This window comes from Symphodus melops (genome assembly GCF_947650265.1).
Source record: "Symphodus melops genome assembly, chromosome: 6".
Classification (NCBI taxonomy): domain Eukaryota; kingdom Metazoa; phylum Chordata; class Actinopteri; order Labriformes; family Labridae; genus Symphodus; species Symphodus melops.
The window spans coordinates 10,450,235-10,474,307 of record NC_136696.1 but is presented as its reverse complement, the minus strand read 5'-3'; the positions used below and the strand labels follow the sequence as shown (position 1 = coordinate 10,474,307).

Genomic DNA, 24,073 nt, shown 5'->3' with positions numbered 1-24,073 from the left:
ACAAGAGTGTAGTTCAGTCAGACAACATACGTTTGTATCATTTGGAATGTTGAATGCAGCTGTGAAATACAATGTTAATAAGACTGCTGTGTTAATTTGTAGAGTCAAACTTTCTTGTCTTTTTATCTGTCAGGGAAAGTAATGTCCGTTAGTGGTAAAACTAAGTATCACGTCATTACAGTTAATGTACGTGATGAGGATGACATGTATAGACAGCACCGCATGTTATATGCACAAGCTAACATGCTGGCAGGGAAATGTTCTTGGTGTTCAGATCTATGGTTCAGATACAGATAAAGTGAACCTCTTTACGGCTTACTGTACCCCTCTATACTGCCCCCTTGTGGGTCAAGTTTAAGAAGGCGAGCGTCCAGAACTTCCAAGTTGCCCATAATGAATGTATGCGTATATTGCTTAAAAATTCAAGATGGGTCAGTGCGAGTGAAATGTTTTGTGATGTAGGAGTCAACATGCTCCAAGCACTGTTGAGAAATCTGATCTGACAAATATATCTGTATATTTTTTACATCTATATTCTTTAACCTGTGTGTTGCTGTATGTCTTTCAAATGGACCTTGAGTCTTCCAAAGAAATAAATATATACACATATATACAGTGGGTATGGAAAGTATTCAGACCCCTTTAAATGTTTCAATCTTTGTTTCCTTGCAGCCATCAAAAAGTTCATTTTATTTCTCATTCATGTACACTCAGCACCCCATCTTGACAAAAAAAAAACAAAACAGAAATGCAGACATTTTGGAAAATTTATTAAAAAGAGAAAAACTGAAATATCACATGGTCAGAAGTATTCAGACCCTTTGTTGTATCGCTCATATTTAACTCACATGCTGTCCATTTCCTCTGATCCTCCTTGAGATGGTTCTGCTCCTTCATTGTAGTCCAGCTGTGTTTAATTAAACTGATTGGACTTGATTAGGAAAGGCACACACCTGTCTATATGAGACCTTACAGCTCACAGAGCATGTCAGAGCAAATGAGAATCATGAGGTCGAAGGACCTGCCCAGGGTGCCTTAGAGACAGAAATGGGGTCTGAATACTTTCCGTACCCACTGTATATTTAGTTTTATGCTTTGCGTCTGGACTCTGACCTCATCACTCCTACCCGTTTTTATTTTACTTGGAGAAATTGAAGGGGTGCTCCCCGGACGGAGCCTACAGGAGGATGCTGGGGTGGTGTTAGAGCTGAGTGTGAGGGCAGTACTGGTGCAGGTCAGAGGGAGAGGCCAGAAATCTTTCAGCCACACCACTAGTTAGAGGGAGGGCTTTTCAGGTCATTGTTGAGAGTGAGATCGGTGCAGCTCGAGTTTCATGCCTGAAGTCGCTTGCAGGCGTCGCAGTAATGATTCAAATCACACCTTTATTTAACCAATGTATGACACAATCAAACAGGGAGGTTAATGTATAATGCAGTATACAAGGCTGTTGCTCTCTGGCGAGTGAGAAAAGTATGTCGATCCTCTTGTCAAATATTCATCCTTATGTATCAGCCTCTGTTTTAGCACAAAGCCAGTCTTTAAAGTTATGGACAAAAAGTTAATTTCCACTAAGTGGGGTGTGATCTTCCTTTTTTGCCTTGTCTAACCTTTTTCTGCTCTGGAGATGTTGATGATGGTGAGGCCTTCACAAAACACACGCATGCTGAGGCCCCAGCGATGCGTTTAGGCAGGTCGGGCCCTCTTGACCACGAGCCTGTGTCTGGGTCGTACACCTGAGTGGCTCTCGAGAAAGCCATACTCTCCCAGCTGTATCCGCCCAGCACATAAATCCCCCCCGCCCAGACTGCGAGTCCTGCCTCACTGTTGGGCAGAAGGAGAGGTGCCACATGAGTCCACTGGCCGCAGCGTGGGTCGTGTGACTCCACCTGTAGAATGTCAAAACGCTCTGTGGTGTCTTCATGGTCATTGCTGCCCCCGATGGCATAAATGAGGTGGTTGAGGGAGGCCATGCAGTGCCAACCCCGGGCCATCGTCATGGCCTGGCGCTCCGCCCACTGATCACCGTCCAGGGATGGATCATAACTCAGGAAATCTTTGCGGTACGGGCCAATCTGATAGTCATGACCGCCTGAGATGTAGACGACACCGTGGTGGACCGTCCCTGCGTGGCCGTAAGTTAACCTTGGTAGGACAGAATTCAGAGAGTGAAATCTAAATGTAAGAAACGAGAACAACTTGAGCCTTGTTGTACAGAGCTAGTTTTACCTTGGACCTCATATTTGATCATACTTGCAGGAGTCGTTTGTGATATTACTTCAACTGAATATGCCTTGTCTGTAACTTGTAAATTAAAATTACATACACAAGTTCAAAAAAATCAAATGATCTGAGTCGTGTGCCAATCAACAGCTTTAATTCCTCACTGTTATTCATTTATTCAAGCAAAAACAAAAAAACATTTTAAATGCATTTTTTTGTAACGTTGTGGTCTGGTAGAAAAGATTTAAATACACTTTTAAAGGAACCTTTTGACAGAATTTCTTACAAAAATTCAGAGTCTGATCTCACTAAAAAAAGAACAGATCCAATGATCTCAGTATGATTAGAAGGATGATAAAGCATGTTGGAGGAAATATCTGACATAACAAGCTCAACTGTAACTGTGTGACACATCTCATAAAGTGAGGTTATGAAGAGGACACTTCTTGTTCTGTGTGACTACAGTAAACACAGACATGGGGGCTACGTTCTGAATCATGACGCCTTCTTGTCACACTCGTCCAGTGAACAAAGCAAACCCCTTTTCATTTTCATTACTTTGGGGAAATAAATGGCCCCAGTAGGGAACAGGAGAGAACACATTTCCTAACTTGAAAGGCTTAGTCATCTGTCGAATGTCAATAAAAGGAGTGACCTAATATTAGACTCAGATCATCTTCATGTGTGGCAAAATGAAATGCTTTACCTTAAACTCAGGCTGATAAACTTCCTTTCAGTAGATGTTTGTTGGCATCTGCTAAATGAGATGTCACATGGACATATTGTAAGAGCAGACTGGGTGTTTTCTTACCTGGGCAGTTCTGCCACATAGGACCAGCAGTCCTCAGCGGGACAGTAAACCTCCACAGAGGACAAAGCTCCGCTGTCGTTCCTCCCTCCCACAGCAATCAGACACTCTCCAACTGCCCCTAAGTAAAAATCCACTCGCCGCTGATTCATTGATGCACCCTGGGGAAAAAATAAATCACAGTCAAAGACGACTACTGCAAACTGGAAGTGAGAATAAAATAATGAAATAATAAAATGTTGAAAAATGGCAGCTGGACGATGAGGGGGACTCGGTTTTCCAAGTACTCTGTAGGATGTTTGGTCCTTTTGGAGAGCTGTAGTTCAGATAAAATGATTTGATAAGACATTGGAACAGTTAGAATACAGTACCCTGGTCCACTGGTTATGGCGGGGGTCGTATCTGTACAGCAGGTTGCAGGCAGCATCTCCACCGTTGTCCCTAGATGAGCTGCCACCTGCAGTGAAGATGAAACCCCCGAGCACCGCCAGGCAGTGGTGACTCCGCTGCGCCGGCAGCTCCGTCTCCACCTCCCAGCTTCCTGTTTCGCTGTCCAGCCGGCAAACATTAGCGCTCAGCTCCTCTCCACGTTCGGACACCTTCAGAAGTAAGAGAGGAGGTGCAGAAAATGAACTTCTGTCCCAGTCAGGTTTAAAGAACCTCTTTTTGTAAAAGTTACTGAACCCATATTTTGATATGGTTTGTCGTCACTTTAGACCATTTAAGTCATGATTCTTACAATAAATGGCTGACACCAAATGCCTTCAGCCAGCAGACCCAAAAAAGGCTGGCATAGCTGCAACCAAATCTTCCAGATAGAAGTGCTCACCTTTGCCACAGACAGGATTAGTTTTTGTTTAGTTATATTTTCATATGCTACATCGTTACATTGCTCTAATGTCATTTTGAAACAACATTTTTCCTAAACGAAAAAAAATAAAAAGTCTTTCTCTGAAGGGATCCTTTCAGCAACACTGTCCGATACTTCAGGTGAAACTTGTCAAAAACAAACCATTTCAGAGATCCTTTCATACAGCTTGTCCCTGCTGGACCTCTTTTCTCTTTGACCTATTTCAAAACTTTCAAACCTATTTAGACCCCAAAATATTTCAAAATAAGTCCCAAGTAAACGAATAAGAGAAGTCTTCTTTTACTCTCAAGTCCAGATTTTTGTGACTTAAGTCTAACCAACCTGGTCATGTGTTCAGCACATTTATCATTAAAATGTATTTAAAACATATTTCTTAAAAAAAAAAAAGGAAATTGTTTCTTTAAAATCAAGAAAAAACATTTCATGTTAACGACTAAAAGATCATTTTCTTTTCCAAAAAGTAAAAAGGGTTTCATGTAAGAGTTGACTTTAGTTAATATTTGCAGACTTAAAAAAATAAATGATCTGGTTTTGCAGTCTCTAAAAATCAAGTCATCATCAGAGCGATCCATCACACATCTGTACCTCTCCTCCAATCTGCAGCAGCCGTTCTACTCCTCCCCGCACCGTAGTGCGACCTGTCTGCAGGAGCGGCTGGGCGCTCGGCCTGGCGTGATAACCCACAGCTTCCTCCACCAGGGCCTGACAGCCAGCCTCCTCCGGCAGCAGGGCCTGCACAGCAGGCAGCACCCGGCCTACCAAGTCCTCCACTGGCATCAGAGGGAAGCGGATGTGGGAGAGGAGCTGTCTGGCATGACGGGTCCGCTCAGGCGTTTGACTGAGCCACTGCAGGGAGGCCTGGAGGAGAGTTTGCTCACTGTCGTGCTGAACCTGCAGATGAAGAGAAGGAGCTCAGTGAGTTATTCTGAGTCTTTACCCCACACATGCTGTGGAACAAAGTGTTTACCTGACCACTGGAGAGGTAGGAGTTGAGTTTGTGGAAAGGAATGTCACGCAGAAAATCAGGGGTGAAAGCGAGTGTGGCGAAGCGTGGGAGGATGAAGTGATCGATGAACGCATCGAGTCGCTCCAGACTGTAGAGCAGAGCCAGCTCCTGCAGGTACAGATAGTTGTCCTCACTCACCTCCAGCTCCAGATACTGGCAGCAGAAATCCACCACTCGCCACACCTGAAACACAGAAGCATTCAGGTCTGTTTTTTTATTATACATGACATACAAAATCATATTCAACAAAACACTCACACTTGCATTGTCACAGCACCGTGGAATTCTGGTTTTAAAAAACAACACGTAAATGAACTTGAATAGTTATTTATAAAATGCGTATATATATATATATATATATATATATTGCACAATCAGAATATCAAAGTTAATTTGTTTAATTAGCATTAAACTCAGTGCAGGGATGTTTTCTTTCCACTGAGTGTCCTTCTGCAAACCTCTGTAGTGATACACACTGTAGTGATGTGTTTATTATTGTAGGACATTTGTGTACTTATATTCATTTAGAAATACACTTGAACCGATTTTGCATACTGGATCAATAGTTTTGCATACTAAAGGTAAATTACATTTCTTAGATGCAATTTATTTAAAATTCCTAAATTTCTGTCTGTTGTTTAAAAACTCACCTCAGTTTTTGATGTCTTGTTTTTTATGTGCCTATGTTAGTTGTACAGTTTTTATGTACTGTTTTGACTCTATCTATCTATCTATCTATCTATCTATCTATCTATCTATCTATCTATCTATTCCTGTTCCATCCATCAAAGATCATGTGTTTGACAGAGGGTCCTCAGTTTCTCACCTGCAGGAGATGGGCAGCTTCCAGCACGTAATCAATGTTTCCTCCATCCAATGGCAGCTCTCCACTGTACAGGAAGTCCACAACAGCTTTTAAACCGATGAAAGAAACTCCGACCAGCTCTACCTGCATACACAAAGAGAATAACAGAGGAAAATCAGGAGGCGGATAGATCATTATTGCTTCAACTATCATTATTATTATTTTTAAAAGTATCCGTTAGCATGTCCATGGAATACAAAAAACTGAGATGGAGAAAGTAAGAGGAATGCTTTTCCAAACTTCCTGAGTGTCCCTTGTATAGAAAATATCTTTTTAGTACTATATGTACCTCCTGCTGGTGTTCCTCCCTCATACCCAGAGTGAACATGGCATGAAAGTACGGGCTGGAGACAGCCAGCAGAGCTCTGTGTGCTGGGACCTTCTGCTCGTCGGCCACCAGCGTCACATCACAGAACTGGTTGCTCCTCCGCTGCTCATCGAGGCCCCGTAGCACCTCCACAGCCTGATCCACACAGTGAAACACCTGCAGAGAGACGACTATATTAACACAGGACACTGACCATGCGTTTCATATGGATGTCTCAGTCACAAACACATCAGCATTCTCAAACTCTATTGTCTCCTGTATGCTGACATTGTCATGTCTTAACCAGCAACCACTAATGAAAAGACCAACAGAGAAGATAGCTAACAGATTGTGACAGATTATAAAATAGCATTAAGCTGCCTGTCATGGCATCTTTCTCCAGGGACAAGGAATTAAGTCCCTGCTTTGGGGGTACTTTCCAGACGCATAGGATATTTGATGGTGAGTCTTGCAATGCTTGTTGCTCATTTAGTTCCTGGAACTATTTTTCCTGTTGATTTAATATAAAGTTGGCAAGGTAGCTGTAAAGTATGCTATATTATGAGAAAGTGACTATTTAATGAGGACAACCCCATACACTGTGTCAGTGACTTCTGTCATGTTGTTCAACTCTCTATTAAGAAACACACACACTGACCTTGGATGATTCACTGATCCGCTGGGGCCGACACACACGGCTCGCTTTGCCATTGTCCATTATGTCCCCTCAGATAGGCATCATCTCTAAAGGACACACACACACACACACACACACACACACACACACACACACACACACACAGATAAGCAGCGACGCTCAACTCTCATACAGTTCCTAATTTTAACTATTTCTGGTTCTTACATCAGGTGGAGAAAAGGACATCTCTCTCAGCTGGAAGCAGCTCCTGTCTTCAGGTGAACACAGCAGCTGCTTTCTTTCCTGGAATAATCAACAGGAGACTGTTTTCAAAGACGAGACTACATTGAAACACAATTATTTTTCCACGGTCTCTATCAGCTAAAAATATTCCATCAAAAATATGTTTTTGAGAGCAAAAAGAAAGCTACATGGTGTAGCACCTTGTCAGCGAGCTGATGTAAACAAGTGAACTACCGGTTGAGGTTTTCAAAATAATCTCTTCTATTCAACGACTCCAAACAAAATGTCAATGCTTAAATCCCACAAACTAAATCATTCCATTGGGTAATAATAGATTACAAGAGTAGGAATTTTCTATTCTTTCAATTTGAGAATACATTGAAAATCCATATTAATTACAAATAATGAGAAAAAAAGTCTGTTGTTTTGGGTTTGAACTTTATGTATAAAGCGCTTTCAAACAAAGTGCTGTACAGGTAGTAAAATCAATTAAAAGAGTAACACAATAAAAACAAATCAGGACGTTTGGGGGTATATCACTGAAACGGTATTTGGACTCTTAGGACACAAAACTCTGCTGATTTCAAAGAAGTCCGTTAAAAACGTTTCGCGGACAAAGACATACACTTTTAATTTGAAGTCGTAAACTCTGTCTCCGCAGGATGTCCAGGAAATGACATACAGGCAATGGACCAATCACAGCGAGCTGTGTGCGGGTATATTCAAGACTCAAAATGTCAGTAAGTGTTTGACGATGCAGAAGTAGACATAATAACATGAAGTCTTAAGGACCTTTAAAACGGAGTGTGTCTAAAGGTTAAAACACTTACGAGACCTAAGAGAATAATTCAACATCAAACTGTTTTTAAGGGTTATCTATTCCATGTATGCAATGATTAGACTATAGTATGATTATAATGAGTAACATGGGATAGGCCTGAGAGTAAATCGAGAAAAACTGTGTTGTCGTTTTTCCACATTTATTTTCAAGTAAAACAAAATATTTACTCAAAAAATAGAGGAAATCTGAACTTTGAAAGCTCTCCTGTACTGACAGATATGATGGACAATGTATTAAAACCCTATCTCAGAATCCAAAAATCTTTAATAAAAATCTCAGTGTCAACAAAAATTTACCCATATGGGGAAATAAAATGTAAAGTAATGGTATTAAAGTCATTGTTCCGACAGAGTCATGTGTGCAAAACAAATTGAAAACATGCCTCTGCTGCATAAACAGAGTGGATAGAGATCAACAGGAATTGCAAACTCACAGCTACACTTCCCTTTTACAGAAAAATTAAGTCATATAGCAGAACATATTTACCTATAGGCTACAAATAGAGAATCTGAATCAGGCCCAGCTCTAGGTCAACAGTCGAAAAGAGTTCCCCCTTACCTTCTTATGTTTTTAATAACACAGACAAAAGATAATTATCGACATGTGCTATAGATAGATGTTGTGAAACAAACAACAAAAACATATTTTAAAGTTTAACTATAAAGAATTTGCCTGTTAATTAAACTTTTCCTGTTTTAAGCAGACACAAACACTGCTAAAAAATAAACAATTATTTAATGAATTAACCATTGTATCAGGAGCTTTGAATGACTTTAATACGTTTGTGCAATCAGACATGCATTTATAGGAAGATTGCCAAACCATTGTACTGTAGGTCCTCAATTCCCTGCTCTCTATTAATCTGTTAACCGGATTGTGTATCACATTGACAGTTCTGTTGTGTTGCTGGAGGACCAGCAGGGGGAGTAGGGATGCTGTATCCAAGTATACCACTCGAGAAAACGGTGAGAAGGAGCTTTGACCGGCGCGTGCGGACTTCATCAGTGTCAGTGACCTGAGTAAAGAGCTGGTAGAGCTAGTGTGCTCAGTGACCTCTGACCTCTGCCAACTTCTTCTTTATCACTTGTAGTCATGCAAACTCTGTTAAACACACATTTAGCCCCGCCCCCGTATGAAGCTTTTATTTATTCTCTTTAAAATAACAATTTAGGCTGCGTGTATTATCTAGGCCCTCACATATTTGACCGAACATAACCACTAATATCATAACGGCATTTCCATTATCTGTGTAGGCCTACATATGAAAGTATAAAATGCACCGCCCACTGTTCAGTTTGACATAGCTCAGGCCTATAATGAAGCCTTTATTGTTCTAATTTGGTCAGAACATTTACAATTGATTCTTATCTAGGAAATTGAACTGAAATATATTTATTGAAATAAAATTGAGATTGTATTATCGCCAAATGAGCTTTGTCAATTGACACAATAAACAAACTTAAAACCGGAAATGCAGTTTTAGGCTTCAGATTAAAACAGTACTTTCCAGAATAAAACCCAGAAACCCAGGATTCCACATATAATTTTCTAACACTGATTATAAATACCTTTTAAGATATTCCCCCATTCACGAGAGCTTATTTGATGTTTCCTCCACTAGCCTTTTTTGTTTCTTAAAACGAACCCCTGAATGTTGGCCTATTCATCCTCTTTTTTATGCCTTAAACATTTACGTTGATATTTAGTACCTAAGTCACATATTTGCTAATTGGGCAAATACGTATTTATTTTATTTGTTTTACTGTTGAAACAGATAAATAATTAGAAGTCATGTCACACCCCAAATATATATATATATATATATATATATAGATAGATAGATAGATAGATAGATAGATAGATAGATAGATAGATAGATAGACAGATAGATATATAGATATATATATAGATAGATAGATAGATAGATAGACAGATAGATAGATAGATAGATAGATCTTTAACAGCTGACTTCTTCCCTTAAAATCTGAAATTTATTTGAAATAGCAATCCAACAAATGGATTGATGTTGTTTTGATGTTGGCTGGAGGACTTCATAAATACGTAATATTTAATAAGTATTTACTGCCAATTTATTACACTCTGTTACTTTACAGCAAATGTACAAACTAAATCCCAACTAATGCATGACTCAGAATGATTTAATGCATGAATGTATGCAGGTTGTATTATTATTCCCTTTCTTCGCTATTTAAAAATAGTAACAAGCCAGCATTAGGTATCAATTGATATATGTATTAATCCTAATGTTAAGTGCTGCCCTTGTAATTATATTTTTAGGTCTTATTTCTATACAGAAATGTGCTTTTTGTGAAGGAAACTATATCACAATAGCTTAGGTAGAGTTTATTCATTATTGCCAATGGCTTCAATGTGTTTTACTTTATTTGACAGATCATACCGGAATAAGACATTGTATATTGTAGCTGCCTTGACACACTGGCTTTCTTTCATTGACCATTGGCAGGAGAAGGTGAATCCAGCGTCTGCGGGACTTCTCTGTCTGTCTGCTGGCAACCTGATCGACTAACATCATCAACGCCCCTGAAGTGGAGAAATACAGGAAATGAACAGAGCTGCTAGAAGAAGAGACGTCTTATTCCTCTAGAGCCGACCGGTTCAGTCGCTGCAATCCGGTGGTCGAGATTTTGGATTGAAGCCTATTGTTATCATCTGCAGCTCTCTTATTACATCAACTGCATTATAGTCAGCTGATTTATTTCTGTGGAGCAAACCTGCCTTGATTTGGACTGAAACAACGTTGTCGTCTGACCTCTATCCAACCGAAAAAATGACCACAATCGATAAGGAAGCTTGCAGAGACGCTTACAACGATGTCAGAGACGATAGTTCGGACACCGTATGGTGAGTGTGCGGACAGGGGGATTTATCCATACTCCGTCCATCAAACGTGACTATTTCATATTGACTCTTATTAAACAAAAGAAAATGAGTCAGTACATTGCATGCTAAACCATGACATCATCTGAATGGTGAAATATTTACCTCGGTTATAAAATAACAATATACAATAATAAGTAAATGGCGTTTCGGTCTAATAATATAGGCCTATGCATTTATAAACATTAAACAGTGAACGCCCACTGCGCTGCTGAAGAAGGATGCCAAGATGAGAAACGGACCTTTTCTAAAAGTTACGAGGGTTTTATTTTAACACGCCCAGTTAGGCTTACCAAATGCATGCCGAATGACAGATCGATTGCCAAATAAATATGCACAGGAACCAGTTGCATTTTACGCCGCGGGAACATTTGCATTTAGGTAGAATAACCTTAAATATCTAGACATTTAAAAGTAGTTCCACCATCTTACTCCACAGACGCGCGGCACCATCGGGGGTTTTGCCAGCTGCCTCGACCTTGTTGGATTGTTTCATTCTAAATGCACGAAACACTGGTTCCAGAGCTTGTATTTAACAATTTGGTGTGTTATGCATGCAGTTTATTCTCGCTGATACGTATTCAGACTGAACAGCGGTCACACACGGTACAGTTATCAGGCCCAGCAGGGCAGAAGTAATTTCCTTTGTCCTGTATTCATAGAGGATAACGTGATAGTAGTGACATTAACACATGGCTTACACAGCTGCCACCTTGCATGGGCGTCTTTGGCATTTTGTGCATTGCCCCATACACAATGAATTAAAACAAGGGTCGGATGCGCACACAATGCTGTGTATTTACAGATCATGAGACTAAAAAATGCATGGAGTGATAATAACTGCACACTCTATTCTGCATCCTTTAGGGCTGCGTTCAACTATAAGGGCACTGAGATCGTGCCTGCAGGACAAGGGACTGACTATGAGGACTTCAAGAAGTTGTGCACAGGTAATTTTATTTTCAAATGCAGGATTGTTATGTGTGTGAAACCTCTCTAATGCTGTTGCCTGCTCTACATTATGTGGCATGTGCTTGGCCTGTAACAGCCTATATACCACACAGCTTGACTTGGCAGGACACTAATCTTTTAAGACTCTGTGTGCTGTCACCCGTTGGCCTTAGGCCCTGTAACTACACTCTCAAAGCACTTAACACTGTATGCGTTGCATTGCATAACCTGTTCCTCAATAGAACAAGGCGACACAGTTAAGGTCAATCTTTTGTACATCACTGCAACTTTTGTCCCTCAATCTTAATGGCAAGGCATGGAAGACAAGTTTCAGAAACAGGTTATTGTAGTCCAACAAATTCATTTTTCCACCGCCCTGCCTTTATTCAACCATTATTATTATTAATTATATGCTTCTGATTTAAAAAGTACATAGTTAAACAAAGTTTTTCTTTCAAGAAAGAGAGAAAAAGACTCAAGTAGAAAATTTCAGTTACTAATTTTTGGGTGAGTGAAAATAAGAAATAGGGCTGTCTGAGCCTAGTTCTCCTTGTGCCTGGGTCCTCTGGAGTAAAGCATGAGCTCAGATGTTGGGTGTGGCTGTTTCTCTTTAAACCTTGCTGCCTCAGGCCTTTGCTTCGTGTCTCTCTTCCTGATATCACAGAACTCACATTCCTGTGAAATGTTGAAATAACACATTTATTACTGTGCTTTACACCACTTCAGCTGGTGGCTTTGCCATTGGTTCCTGCACAGATATGACACATCAGACATCATCCTGTCTGCAGGCTTGTTTTCCTTATTTAGCAGTGAAGTTGTAGCTGTGAGTGTAGGAGGAGCTGACACAGACTGATGATCATCTAGTGAGGCTTGAGGAAGAGGGCTCCTTTTAAGTGGCAACCTTCAACTTAACCAGGAAGTAAAAATAAATGCTTTCTTATCTGCACATCCTGGATCATTGCAAAGAGATGAAACTCTACATGAGACGGCATTATTCCATACATTTTATTTTATTTGTTCACAGGACCTTTACATTTGACTTTCTATCAAAATGAAGCCACAAACAAACACTTATTTGATCTGTTTAATAAATGGCTCATTATAAGTCAACAGTATATTGGCATCACCCAAATTCAGTCCTGAATATCCCCCTTTTAGCACGTTTAAATGTTTAAAAGTTACAATCTTTAAGATCTCAGTTTCATTTTCTTCATTCAGTTTCATTTTTCACTGGTGTGTTTTGCCATAACGTGCCATAAGACCAAAACTGTGGGCAGAATGACACCTCACCTGTGGAACAGTGCGTTGGATTTTTCTTAACTTTCTGTCATGTAGAAGGTTTTTTTTTTTTTTTTACATTGGTACCCCAACTCACCAGTCAGAGAAAATAACCATCTTTCACTAAACGTGTTCTATCGATCCACTTTGGCCTAATCATCAAACTAGAAATGTAAACGTTTAGCTCAGTCAAAGAAGTTTGAGAATCTTTTCGATCCCTTATAACTTTTAAGGGTGGTGGGCTCTTGTGTGCATCACATTGATTCAGGCTTGGGGATTAACAGAACACATGTAATGGGATGATGGAATTAGGAAACAGAAAAAAAGATAAAGCGTTTTTCATGAGAGTTACAAGAAAACATTGACCGTATTCAGATTACAGCATTGAGAAACTCCTGACATCTTGAGATAGCTTCAGAAATGATCCAACCCAACTTCATTAAAAATCTTGCATTTTAACTGTTGCTTGTGTCTTATCTTGCAGACCGACAGGACAAAGCATACATTTAGAGTTTACAAATCTGCAACATGACGTACATTGGGGCATGCACATTCTTTGGATTCTTTCAAGCGGTGATATCACTGTTCATATTTTATCATAGAGTATGACTCCTACTGGTTTTCCTTTGTTGAAGCCATCTTACAGCTATTCATGATTTTTAAAACTGTCAACGAACGAAATAAAAAAAGACTTTCCAAACGACTGTCAATGTTTTTAGGCTTCTTGTTCTTTGGTTCATACTTTCAGAGCATTGCAACGTGTTTTGGTAGAAGGGAATACAGATCAGAGTGATGCTTAATAAATTCATGAACTTTTCATCAGCCACATCGACGCACTAAATCAGCCGTGCCAATCGGCGTGTTTTATGACAACTGAGGAAACAATCCCCCCCAAAACATCCTGTAACAGTTGCACAGTGGAAGGATATGAACAACAGCCTAAACTGCAGCCAGGGGCAAATGTTATTTATTTTTGTTGATCGAAAAAGTGATAATAGAATAGAAAGGAATAATTGAAAATGTAGTTTTGTGAGGCTGTTTATATTCCTTCATGAGACCTTTGCAAACAGTGCGGTGTGTTTCAATATGAAAGAAGAACCTCTGAAAGGCTATTTTCAGAGTTTAAAGGCTTTAATGCACCGAACAATAAGCTCTGTTCTTCTGGTCTCTCTCACGGCAGCAGGCTGAATATGCCTTAATTGTTACATTTGACTCATGTAAAGTGTTGAGTGTGTGTGTATTATTTTCTGGCTGTGTGGTATCATTTGCATTTGATTTTTATCAGGGAAAGGGTTGACAAAGATCAATTTATATATGTGTCCTGCTTCAGATGTCTGCAGGGTAACATTAACTGAAGGAGAAAGTGCTCAGTCAGTTCAAAACACTATTCATTTACATGAATAGAAAAAAACGTTTCCTGCATGCTTTAACTCTATTTGTTTTAAGCCTTTTTAAATGGTTGGAGTGTTTTTAATTAAGTTAGAATATAGAGGAATGGTGAAAATCATGGCCAAATGTATTTGGAACCACATTGACTTCAAGACAAGTTATAGGCAAATAAACATGTTAACATGTAGTTAAGTTGTTCCCTGCTTTTGGCCAAACGGGCCTGACCACTCCCAGGAGACTGCTCTGGTGTCACGGAGGGACCGAGTGTGTTGTCAGGGAGGAAATACAGAAAGATAATGTGTCATCCTTCAACCTTTTGTGTGCAGAAAGTCAGTCTAGTCAAGTCAATCTATGCAGAACAACATCTCTCCCAAAGAGATTTTTTTTTTTGCTGTGTCATCGTTTGTCGTAGTTTCAGTGCAGTTCTCTCTGCAGGGTGGCCGCCTGCAGAGTCAGCAGGACTTTAAAGGGAAGACAAACCAGGAAGAATCTGGCAGAGGGAGGAAGTGAGGGCGAGGTGCTGGTCGGGGGAGAGGGAGTGCTGTGTTTGTTCCTCTCTGGCATCTCAATTCGTGACAATGACAGTTAAGACAAAGGGAGGTAATTCACCTTGACGTTCACCGAATAATTAACAAGGCGAGTTGTTCAAACGCTCCTTTATGGCCGCACTGATAAAACTCCTTACAGTGGCTGCTTCTGTTTTTGTGCAGCCGCTCTGATCTGATAGCAGTGTCTTTATCAGCTGCTTTAACTGCTACACAAAGATAACACCGCGCACTGTACCGTAAACCTTCAAACTGTTTAATCGATAACATTAGCTCGTGACCCCCTTCAGAGCTTTCAGGATTCATTCTGATAACTGATGTGAAATAGTGAATTTATTTAATGCTTGCAGTGTATAGGATCTATCTGCATTTTGGGAGGAAGTGTTGCTGTATGAAAGTAATAGATCTTTAATCAGTCATTCATTGTTATTGCTATTCAAGGACAACATTGTCTCATTGTCAACTTCCAAAGAAGTGACGCATCATTGTTCAGTCCTTTACACTTTCTTTTCATCCCAGTGTTTCAGATCCTCACAGTTTGTAATCTTGGCTGAGCACGCTTAAGAGTCCACTTCGTAGGGAACTCGTAGGGTAATCCATGTTACGCTGACCTTGTGGAGGGGGGCGTGTTACGTTACCGCCATCCAGTGGTCAGGCATCTTAAGCGTACGTTTAAAGTTGAACCACTGTGGCATATCTTCTCGTATGAAACTAATCTTAAAAAGTCCGTCCGGTGTTTTGGAAATGCAGTCGTCAAATTGATTGATATTTTGCACACATATTCACAATACAGATATTACAATACAATATTTTGTGATTTTGTTATAGCAAGGCAATATATACACTTAATGCTTGAATGACTTTGCATGTTTCAGAGGATAGCTTTCCTTGTGTTCACGCTATCTGTACGAGCGAACTGTTCTCTGTCTCACTTTATGCTGTTAGGTGTTAAATAGCTGACGACAGATTGCAGCACAGCTTCCAAGTAGTCAGGGGTTTTAACACAGAATTGTGACCATGGTGAAATACTTTCTTGAGCACCTCTAATTAGGGGTGGATCAGTAGTGCCCCAAAAAACACATAACACTTTCTAACAAACCTCATTCACAATACAGGAGTTACTGTTTCATATTGTATGACACTGTAAGCAAGGAAAATATTTAACAAAATAACATCCTAGTTCAAAAGTGTAGCAAGATCCTCATTCAAGTTGAGCTTTCGAGCTGATCTGCAGACTTCCCCAATACGAGCAGAAAACAGCTCTCTGTGAGATGTGACGATGTGTTTGTGTTTGTGAGGGGTGAAACAATGTTTACAGTTGTGATCTGACATCACCGCTGTGTTCTGACAGTGTCTGACGCCTCTGATTTATCAACGTTTCCCCATGCTATGTTTTTGTGTTCATCAGAACTGTGGCTTCATTTTGATAAAACCACTTTTTGTTACGTTGATATTCACATGAAGATCAGGTTCCTCGTCACGTGCAGCACTGTCATATCAGTCTCTGGTGGGAACTTTCCAAAGGATGCAGAAACATCTCTGATGGTGTTATCTCTCTCTCTACAGCTGTCACTTGAAACCCGGTGTTTCACACCAGGGTGTGGACTGTAAACGATGTGCGGGTGTTTACCCTCAGGATGCAATGTTTTGAGAGCTTTATAAAAATTCAGGAGGACTCTGCCTCTTCTACTGTGACCGTTCGTATTTCATCCGCATAATGAAGCCATTATTGCAGAAGAAAAATACAACATAAACAATAGATTAAAAGTTGAATTGTCTTATTCGGCTGTGTTTATGTGCGTGTGTGTCCGACTCTCAAATTAGGATGGTATGTTCATAGTGAGCATCGGGGTAAGCATGCTCAATAAGAAGTCTATTTCTTTGGTTTCTTCTCTCACATTATCTGAGTTTATCCTCTTTCTGGCGGGGTGTCTCTCAGTCAGTGGTGCATTGCAGCACTAATGCAGAAGAACTGACTTTTGGACAGTGTGTTGTCGATGGACTCCTCTTACGGTTCATTAGTCATTTACATACGTTTTTTTTCTGTTAACAAAGATAGAAAAGATAATGAGTGTCAGGGATCTGTCAGAGGGAAACTGCAATTCTGTCAGTCACACAGAGGCAGGAACATCTGGAAGACACAGATGAACTCCAATCTGCTCATGGTATTGTTACATAATGACACATACGGCCTGCAGTTAGAGCAGAAAACACAGCAGGAGTGTCATTTTGGAGACAATTGGCGAGAGGAAATAGGAGTTAAATGTCAAACCTTAGGATATGTGTGAGTAAACTGGAACTGACTCTAGTTAATTTGTGTAATAACCAAAGTTGTGAAACTCAATGTGTGAACTTCCTTTACTCTACTCGACAATGGTGCGGCACATCTCCTTTTTAACACCCAAAATCCAAACATCTCCAGACTCAACTTCAAATGTAAAGGAAATACTCACTAACGTGTAATTTAAATTTTTTTTTTATTACTGAATAAATGAAGCCCTGTAAGCTCTGATGGTTTGTGCTCTGCAGCCATCTCTGTCTCTTTGGGGCTTTAAGCTGCTGAAGTCCTGACTTTACTGCCTGGTGTGGCCAGAGGAGCGCTGATTTCTGCAGAGGTGGCACCATGAAGTATTTGTTTGCACACTAATCACTACTTTAAAGCTTCTCCTGTGTGAAGTTTTTTATTTGTGTAGAGGATTAAGCAGGACCTCTAATCTCTCTGCTTATTTTGTCCTTTACATTAGTAAGTAGAACTTTCTGAAGAGAAAAATCCCCCCATCCTGCTTTCTGTTAACAGTCCAACATGTAACGTGTTGCAAATCTTAGTCAGGACTAAATGTAAATAGAAAAAGATTGTTTGAGCAATTGTTCTGATTTCCCTGTGTTTACACATTGTAAATCTAACAATGCCTAAAACAGCTGCACTTAAGGTCTGGCACACATAAGTCAGATAACCAGTCATAATGCAGAACACTGATTTGCATCCAGGGAAGGCCAATTAAATGTTGGGGGTAGAGGGGGTGACTACTCATGCTGATACTAATACAATTTATTGTTGTTGGGTTTTTTTAAGGTTTATTTTAGAGCATTTTATGATTTCATTTAGAGACAAGACAGGGGTTAGAGTCAGAAATCATCGAGAGACAGAGAGAGAGAGAGAGAGATCAGACTGGAACCCAGGCCGCCCAGGACTACAGCCTCCATACGCACTTACCACGAGGCTACAGGTGTTTTAAACAGGGGATTATATCTCCAACTAGCAGCCACTTTCCCTCCATGTACTAATGTGTCTGCCAATATTGATCACGTTGTGTCAGGGAGGCGTTGAGTAAAGGATTTTTTAGATTTATTCGACAACATTTGTTATTTGAAGCTGGCGAGTGGACACTGTTTGAATTATAGAATATCAGTTCATATTTTTCCAACGAGCCAACCCTTACTTTTAAGTACTTTATAGGCAAAGAAAGACAAAAGAATATTGTACAGAATTGAAACAAAGTAAGTGGTAAAGGACCTTCAAGAAAAACATCTCTAATACGTCTGAATTAAATCAAAACCACCAAACTGAGGCTGATGGAAGATTCCACTGCCGTATCAACATGTTTGTAGCACCAAATGCAGCAAAAGAGAGACAATTTCAATAGAAGGTAAAGTGACCATTGTTAAAGTTTAGGGGACAAATCAAGGCATTAGCATTAGATTGTTTGTCTTCAGATATTATTTACAGTTGCTGTTGTGATGTGGATCACCTGATAGATATGAGCGTGTTCTCTGGGAGGTCTGTGACACACAACTACTGCAGGCCTCACAAAACATTTGACTCATTTAGTCTGTTGACCTGAATATTTCCTCAGAGCGAACACACACACACACACACACACACACACACACACACACACACACACACATTGAAAGACTGCTGGAACAGTCAAACAACAAAAGCAGAACTTTATATTTATTTGAACCTTCTCTGCACTTTTCTTCAGTGCTGTGTTTTCACAGAGCACTAAGACATAGACACAACTGATACACCAGACACTTCTGTGGTCACAATATTTTTTAAAATACATAACACTGACATTGTTTTTATGTGACCTTTTTTCTCTCTCCGTTTTTTTATCCAGTAAATGTACTTAAAATATGTAAATAAATCCTGTGTGATTTCTTTAAATAATCAGTGTAACCTTATTCAGCGGACTCAGGTTGTCAGGAGATGAGCTGCAGCTATCTTTAGCTTAGCTTATTTCTACAACCCTTTGTCTCGTAATGGTCTGACTTGAAACCATACGAATGTTGTAGGCTTTCCAGTCTTGGTTGACATCGGCTGACGACATATTTTGCAGACAGTCTGAATCTGCTTATTGCCACTTTGAAAACACTTCAATGTAGTTCATGTCAACTATGTCCAAAAATGTGGAGGTTAACGTCATCAGTATTTTTGACATCCTGTCTAGTAAATATGAGCGATGTGAATTGGAGCTGCTGTACTGTTGTTAAAGCTGCAGTCTGTAATCTTTTTAAAAAAAAAATCAAACATGACCCTCATTTGACAAGAGGTCAGTTAGTACCTGCCTGGTACATACAACAATGTACTGCTGTTTCAGTTCATCAGGTTCTGATTGGATAAGGAAGTCCATTTACACGTCGTTAACGAATTTGCAGAATACCTTAATAGAAAGCCACGAGGGGCATTTTTGGGCAAGAATGAAAAAAAACAATGTTCTTATGTAAAGTCTGTATCAAAATATGCAAAATAAGCTTCTTTTTTTAATAAATAACTGTGTCAAGGAAATATAACATTATTTTTACTTTGTGTGGGCTACAGTATTGTCAACTGTAATGCTCTACTGTTATCCAAAATCAATGTTTATTGTGATATTAGCTCTATAAGCGTCAATCTGTGTACTCAGTCTGTTTATTTCTTCCATCAGATGATGCCCGTCTGTTTGGGTTTTTGCGGGTCACGATGGGAGACGCCATGAGCAAACGAGCAAAGTTCGCCCTCATCAGCTGGATCGGAGAGAACGTCAGTGGTCTTCAGCGTGCAAAGATCAGCACCGACAAGGCAAAAGTGAAAGAAATTGTGCAGGTCAGAGTCTGTGTGGACAACATAGCAATTAATGTAATGGGTGTCATCATTAGTGTTGGAGTAAAGCTGTAATGGGCCCTTTGGGGACAAGGGGGTGGGTAGAGAGGCAGCATAGAAACAACACAATGCTGGATGAAGGGAGACAAAAAAACATTTTTAAACAACAAACCATTTCAGTTGTAAGTAGATCACATAAAGAGGAACCATGGTGGCGGGAAAGTGATAACCAGCCAAGTAAGAGCAAAAAAAATCATCAATAAATGAAAGATTGACCAAAGAAGATGTAAAATGAAATAAGTGTGAAAAGACCATGATATTATGTAACTTGTATTACTAATTGTTCTCTACACCAAGTATTATAAGAGAGCGAGAGTAGAAATACTGTTGAATTTATAGTCACGTGTGTTGTAAATGAAGATATCAAATGTTACATGGGGGTTCGTCCTTCCCAAGAATACGAGCTAACGAGTGACAGGGAGATCAGACGTTGATTATTCATTCGATGAACACTTACAGTAGATGGTCCAATTGAATCGCAGCTTTATTAAATGATGGTTGGATATCTTGAAAAACAATGTGGTTCAGAAGATGTTCAACATGATATTCTGGAGAGAATTAAGCCCTTTAGAGTCTGGCATCTGTTCTTTAAAAACAGAATAAATAGGATTCATTAATTCAAGCTTTGTCTTTCTTTTTAGCTGCTCTCAAACAGCCGTTTATCATATACGAGACAAAAGCAAGACACACAAAGCATTTTGTATTTTCCGTTGATATCCATGCAGCTAGCTTTTGTCCAAAATAGCCATTATAAGAGGTGATTTCATGGCCCTCTGAAAGTTGCACAAACATTCGGCATTTTGAGAGTGAGAAAGAGCTTTTCCTCCGGCTAGAATTCCTCTTCACACCATCATGTGTTTTGTTTGTGCAGAATTTTGCCAAGGAGTTCATGTTGAGCGACCAGAAGGAACTGGAGGAAGACTACATCCGTGAGGAGCTGAAGAAAGCCGGAGGAGCCAACTACGATGCTCAGACGGAGTAGAGGAGCGCGAGAGTCCACTGGAAGGGTTGGGGTCTGGTTACGGCAGGGTGGGGTGGGACGGGTTGGGATGAGAGGGGGTGGGGGAGTGTTGGAGGTTGGGCTGCTACCTCTGAGGGAGAGGACGATGTAGGAGGAAGGTGTTTGATGATAGGGAATGCCACAAATGAGCACACTCATTTGACTTTCAAAGTGGAACAAGAGCATAATGTGAAGTTATTTGTTAATTTAATTAAAACACAGGAACTCATTTATACACAGAGGCGCTTCACGAGCAGTTCTCATACCATCACAACACTGCGTATGCTGCTTTATAAAATGAGTTAAACAGCTTCATAAAGGGCTCTCAACAACGGCTTTAGTGTTTGATTATAGATCAGTTACTGAGTGTATTAGCATACGTCCTCACGACACATATTCTGTTGGTGCATCACTGACATGAAGACCTGCATCAGGGCACATCTATACCTGATTTGAACAAAGCATTAGTGTGAGCTTTTCAGTTTGTGTCTGGATTAGAGATCACATCCATCAGTGACATAAAGAAACTTAATCAATACCACTTTCATGTCTTGAGGATGAATGTATACTACACTAGCAGCCGGTTAGCTTAGCTTAGCTTTAAGAAGCAGTGAAACATCAAGCCTCACTCTGTCAGGAGAGAACAAAGTCTGTAACTCTGCACCAATGATACTTGAAAGTTAATCTGATTTGTTTATTTGTATAAAGAGCAAAATGTAAAAATGAACCTGTTGCCAGCCAACCAGCAGACCCTCCGGAAAATCACTGCTCCTGCCATAGAACTAGTCGATAACATCGCGTATTGCCGTATTATTTACTCAATTCCACGTCAGACTAGCTGTTTCCCCCTTCTTTCCAGTCTTAATGCAAAGCTTAGCGAAACTCCTGCCGGGTGTAGCTTCATAATGAGCTGACAGATATGAGAGAGGTATTGACCTATCACCCTCCAACTCATTATTATGAAGCAGATATACTGGATAAACATCACACATACAAATGCATCATTATAAACAAGTGTATTTTCGCTCTTTAAGATCACAAACTGCCTTCTCTCCTCGGTCCTCTCCCCGGTTAGCTCATGGTTGGTTATCTACTGTTCTGTGCATCTTCATCTCATACTCATCCTCATCTCAGCTAAAGGTGTCCAGCTGTTTAAAACTAAATTACAGCTTCAGCACTGGAAATATAATGTAATGAGGATGGAAGAAACTGAAGAGTTTTACTCCAAATTTGAAGTGAAACAACATGAGTGAGTCTTTTTAACGACGTTGTAAGAATCAGTTCATGGACATGAACAAATGCTTCTTGTTTGAAATGAAACTCTTTACGGGCAGGCATGTGTTTGACACCAGAGCATGCACTCAGTCATGATACACTGTACCTCCATGAAGAAAAGATCTCCATTTTGTAACAATATTCTTTTTTGACGGTTTGTTTGGGTAAGCTTGAGTCATAGTGCTAAGTACACATTAAACCACCTCTTCATCTCCAGCCAGACAGCCCTGTTTGGATTACAGCCTCAAACTAAACCATTGCATTTTACCCTGAGATGGGCTGTAATTCATCCTTCCGTCTTTATATTTGTGCTTTGTGCTGTGATTTCCTTTTCTCACTCATCCAAATGTGACTTTTTCCATGGAAAAACAGAGAAACGACCAAATTTTTTGACTTATGTTGAGAATGGAGATCTTTCCCTCTGGTGTCTCATCTCATGATCAACTACTAAAAGGTGTCATTGCATACTGTAACCTACTGTGTTTGACTGCCTTAGTGTCCCAAGGGAGAGTGGGGCATCATGGGATCTTGTGGACACTACACTGTGATTGGCTATCCTTTATGTGGGTGGCATAGCTCATTTCGTAATGGTCCGAGCTTGTCAAACCCAAGAGGCGCCATCTCGGTTGTAGCATCTCTGTATTTAGTTTCAACCCTCCCTCCATCCCTTCCTGCAAAAACATAGGATTCTTTTTCCCTTGTACTTTTTTAGTTTTTGAGATAAATTTTATGTTCTCTGGAGAGTTTTACCTTTTGATTTTATTTGTATGAGCATTGTTACCTTGGACATTGGCAGAGGAGATTTTCAAAAAAAAAAAAAAAAAGGAAAAAGGAAGAAAAACAAAATGGGCACAAAATCAGTCATTTCAAATAAAAATTGATGTTTTTTCCAAAACCTGGTTGTCTAAGTGTTTCTCTGAATTTCTGGACATCATAGAGCTGTGATCTGTCCTATGATTGGTAATGCCTGGCTCAAGGGCACATTGGCAGTGCTTAGGAAGTGAACTGACACCTCTCCTGCTTTTAGACCAATTTCCAGACTTGGTCCACACCAGGACTTGATTGGGACCGGGGACCCTCAGGTTCCCAACCCAAACGCCAAAGACTGAGCCAAGCCATCCCATGAAGAAGATTAAGTAATTTTTGACAGTATTTCTGAAAAGTGATGTGGTTTCACAAAAAATGAAAATAAAAGTAATAATAAAAAAAACATTTCATATGTAACAACATTTTTCAAAGTGCTACAGAAACAAACTAGCAAAAAACAAAAGATCATAAAACAAGAAGTGAAGCTATGGATTTGTATAAATACACTCGAGTTAACAGTCTTTTCTTACTTCACCAAAACACGGGTAAAGATTCAATAACCTGCGATACAATGCCATATTATTAAATAGGATTTTAGTTGGACTGTCAGTGTGGAGGTAAAGAGAAGTGAGTAAATGAGACCTTCTATAGCATGTTAGCTACATTAGGCAGCTACAAGCATAGCATTCCCCCCTCCATCTCCCACCAAGCAGTCAGACACAGAGAGGCTGGGTGGCGTTGTGGGCAGTCTCAGGTTTCCTCTGAAGACTATTCATTTTACATCGTGTTCTTTGTTTTTAAAATCTCCTTCCTCTTTACCAGATAAGGGTGACGTAATGGGAGTAAATGAGCACTTGTGGATTCAAGGTACACACAGCAAACTGTTTCTGGGTGCTTAAGGGACTCCTTAGGGTTTCCATGGTCACCATTGTAACCCTCAGTATAGCTGGTCTGTGTCTGGGAGG

The 24,073-nt window shown here is 40.0% G+C and overlaps 2 protein-coding genes across 3 annotated transcripts; one reads left to right on the top strand and one right to left on the bottom strand.

Moving 5' to 3' along the window:
• Positions 1–1,362: 1,362 nt before the first annotated feature.
• On the bottom strand, positions 1,363–9,384 carry klhl36 (kelch-like family member 36). 2 transcript variants are annotated; one of them, XM_079345804.1, is made up of 10 exons: positions 9,367–9,384; positions 6,940–7,017; positions 6,736–6,821; positions 6,060–6,254; positions 5,732–5,854; positions 4,867–5,088; positions 4,485–4,790; positions 3,400–3,627; positions 3,032–3,189; positions 1,363–2,142 (listed from the first exon to the last, which is right to left on the bottom strand). In XM_079345804.1, the coding sequence occupies exons 3-10, from the start codon at positions 6,793–6,795 to the stop codon at positions 1,569–1,571; spliced, it is 1,866 nt and encodes a 621-aa protein (XP_079201930.1). In that variant the 5' UTR covers positions 6,796–6,821; positions 6,940–7,017; positions 9,367–9,384; the 3' UTR covers positions 1,363–1,568. The 2 variants fall into 2 exon arrangements, with proteins under 2 accessions (XP_079201930.1, XP_079201929.1); XM_079345803.1 differs by lacking the exon at positions 9,367–9,384 and adding an exon at positions 7,158–7,341.
• An 868-nt stretch (positions 9,385–10,252) lies between these two features.
• cotl1 (coactosin-like F-actin binding protein 1) lies at positions 10,253–23,196 on the top strand. The gene is made up of 4 exons (XM_079345511.1): positions 10,253–10,681; positions 11,585–11,667; positions 19,812–19,969; positions 20,898–23,196. Exons 1-4 carry the CDS (start codon positions 10,608–10,610, stop codon positions 21,006–21,008), a joined length of 426 nt encoding a protein of 141 aa, XP_079201637.1. The 5' UTR covers positions 10,253–10,607; the 3' UTR covers positions 21,009–23,196.
• Positions 23,197–24,073: the final 877 nt, after the last annotated feature.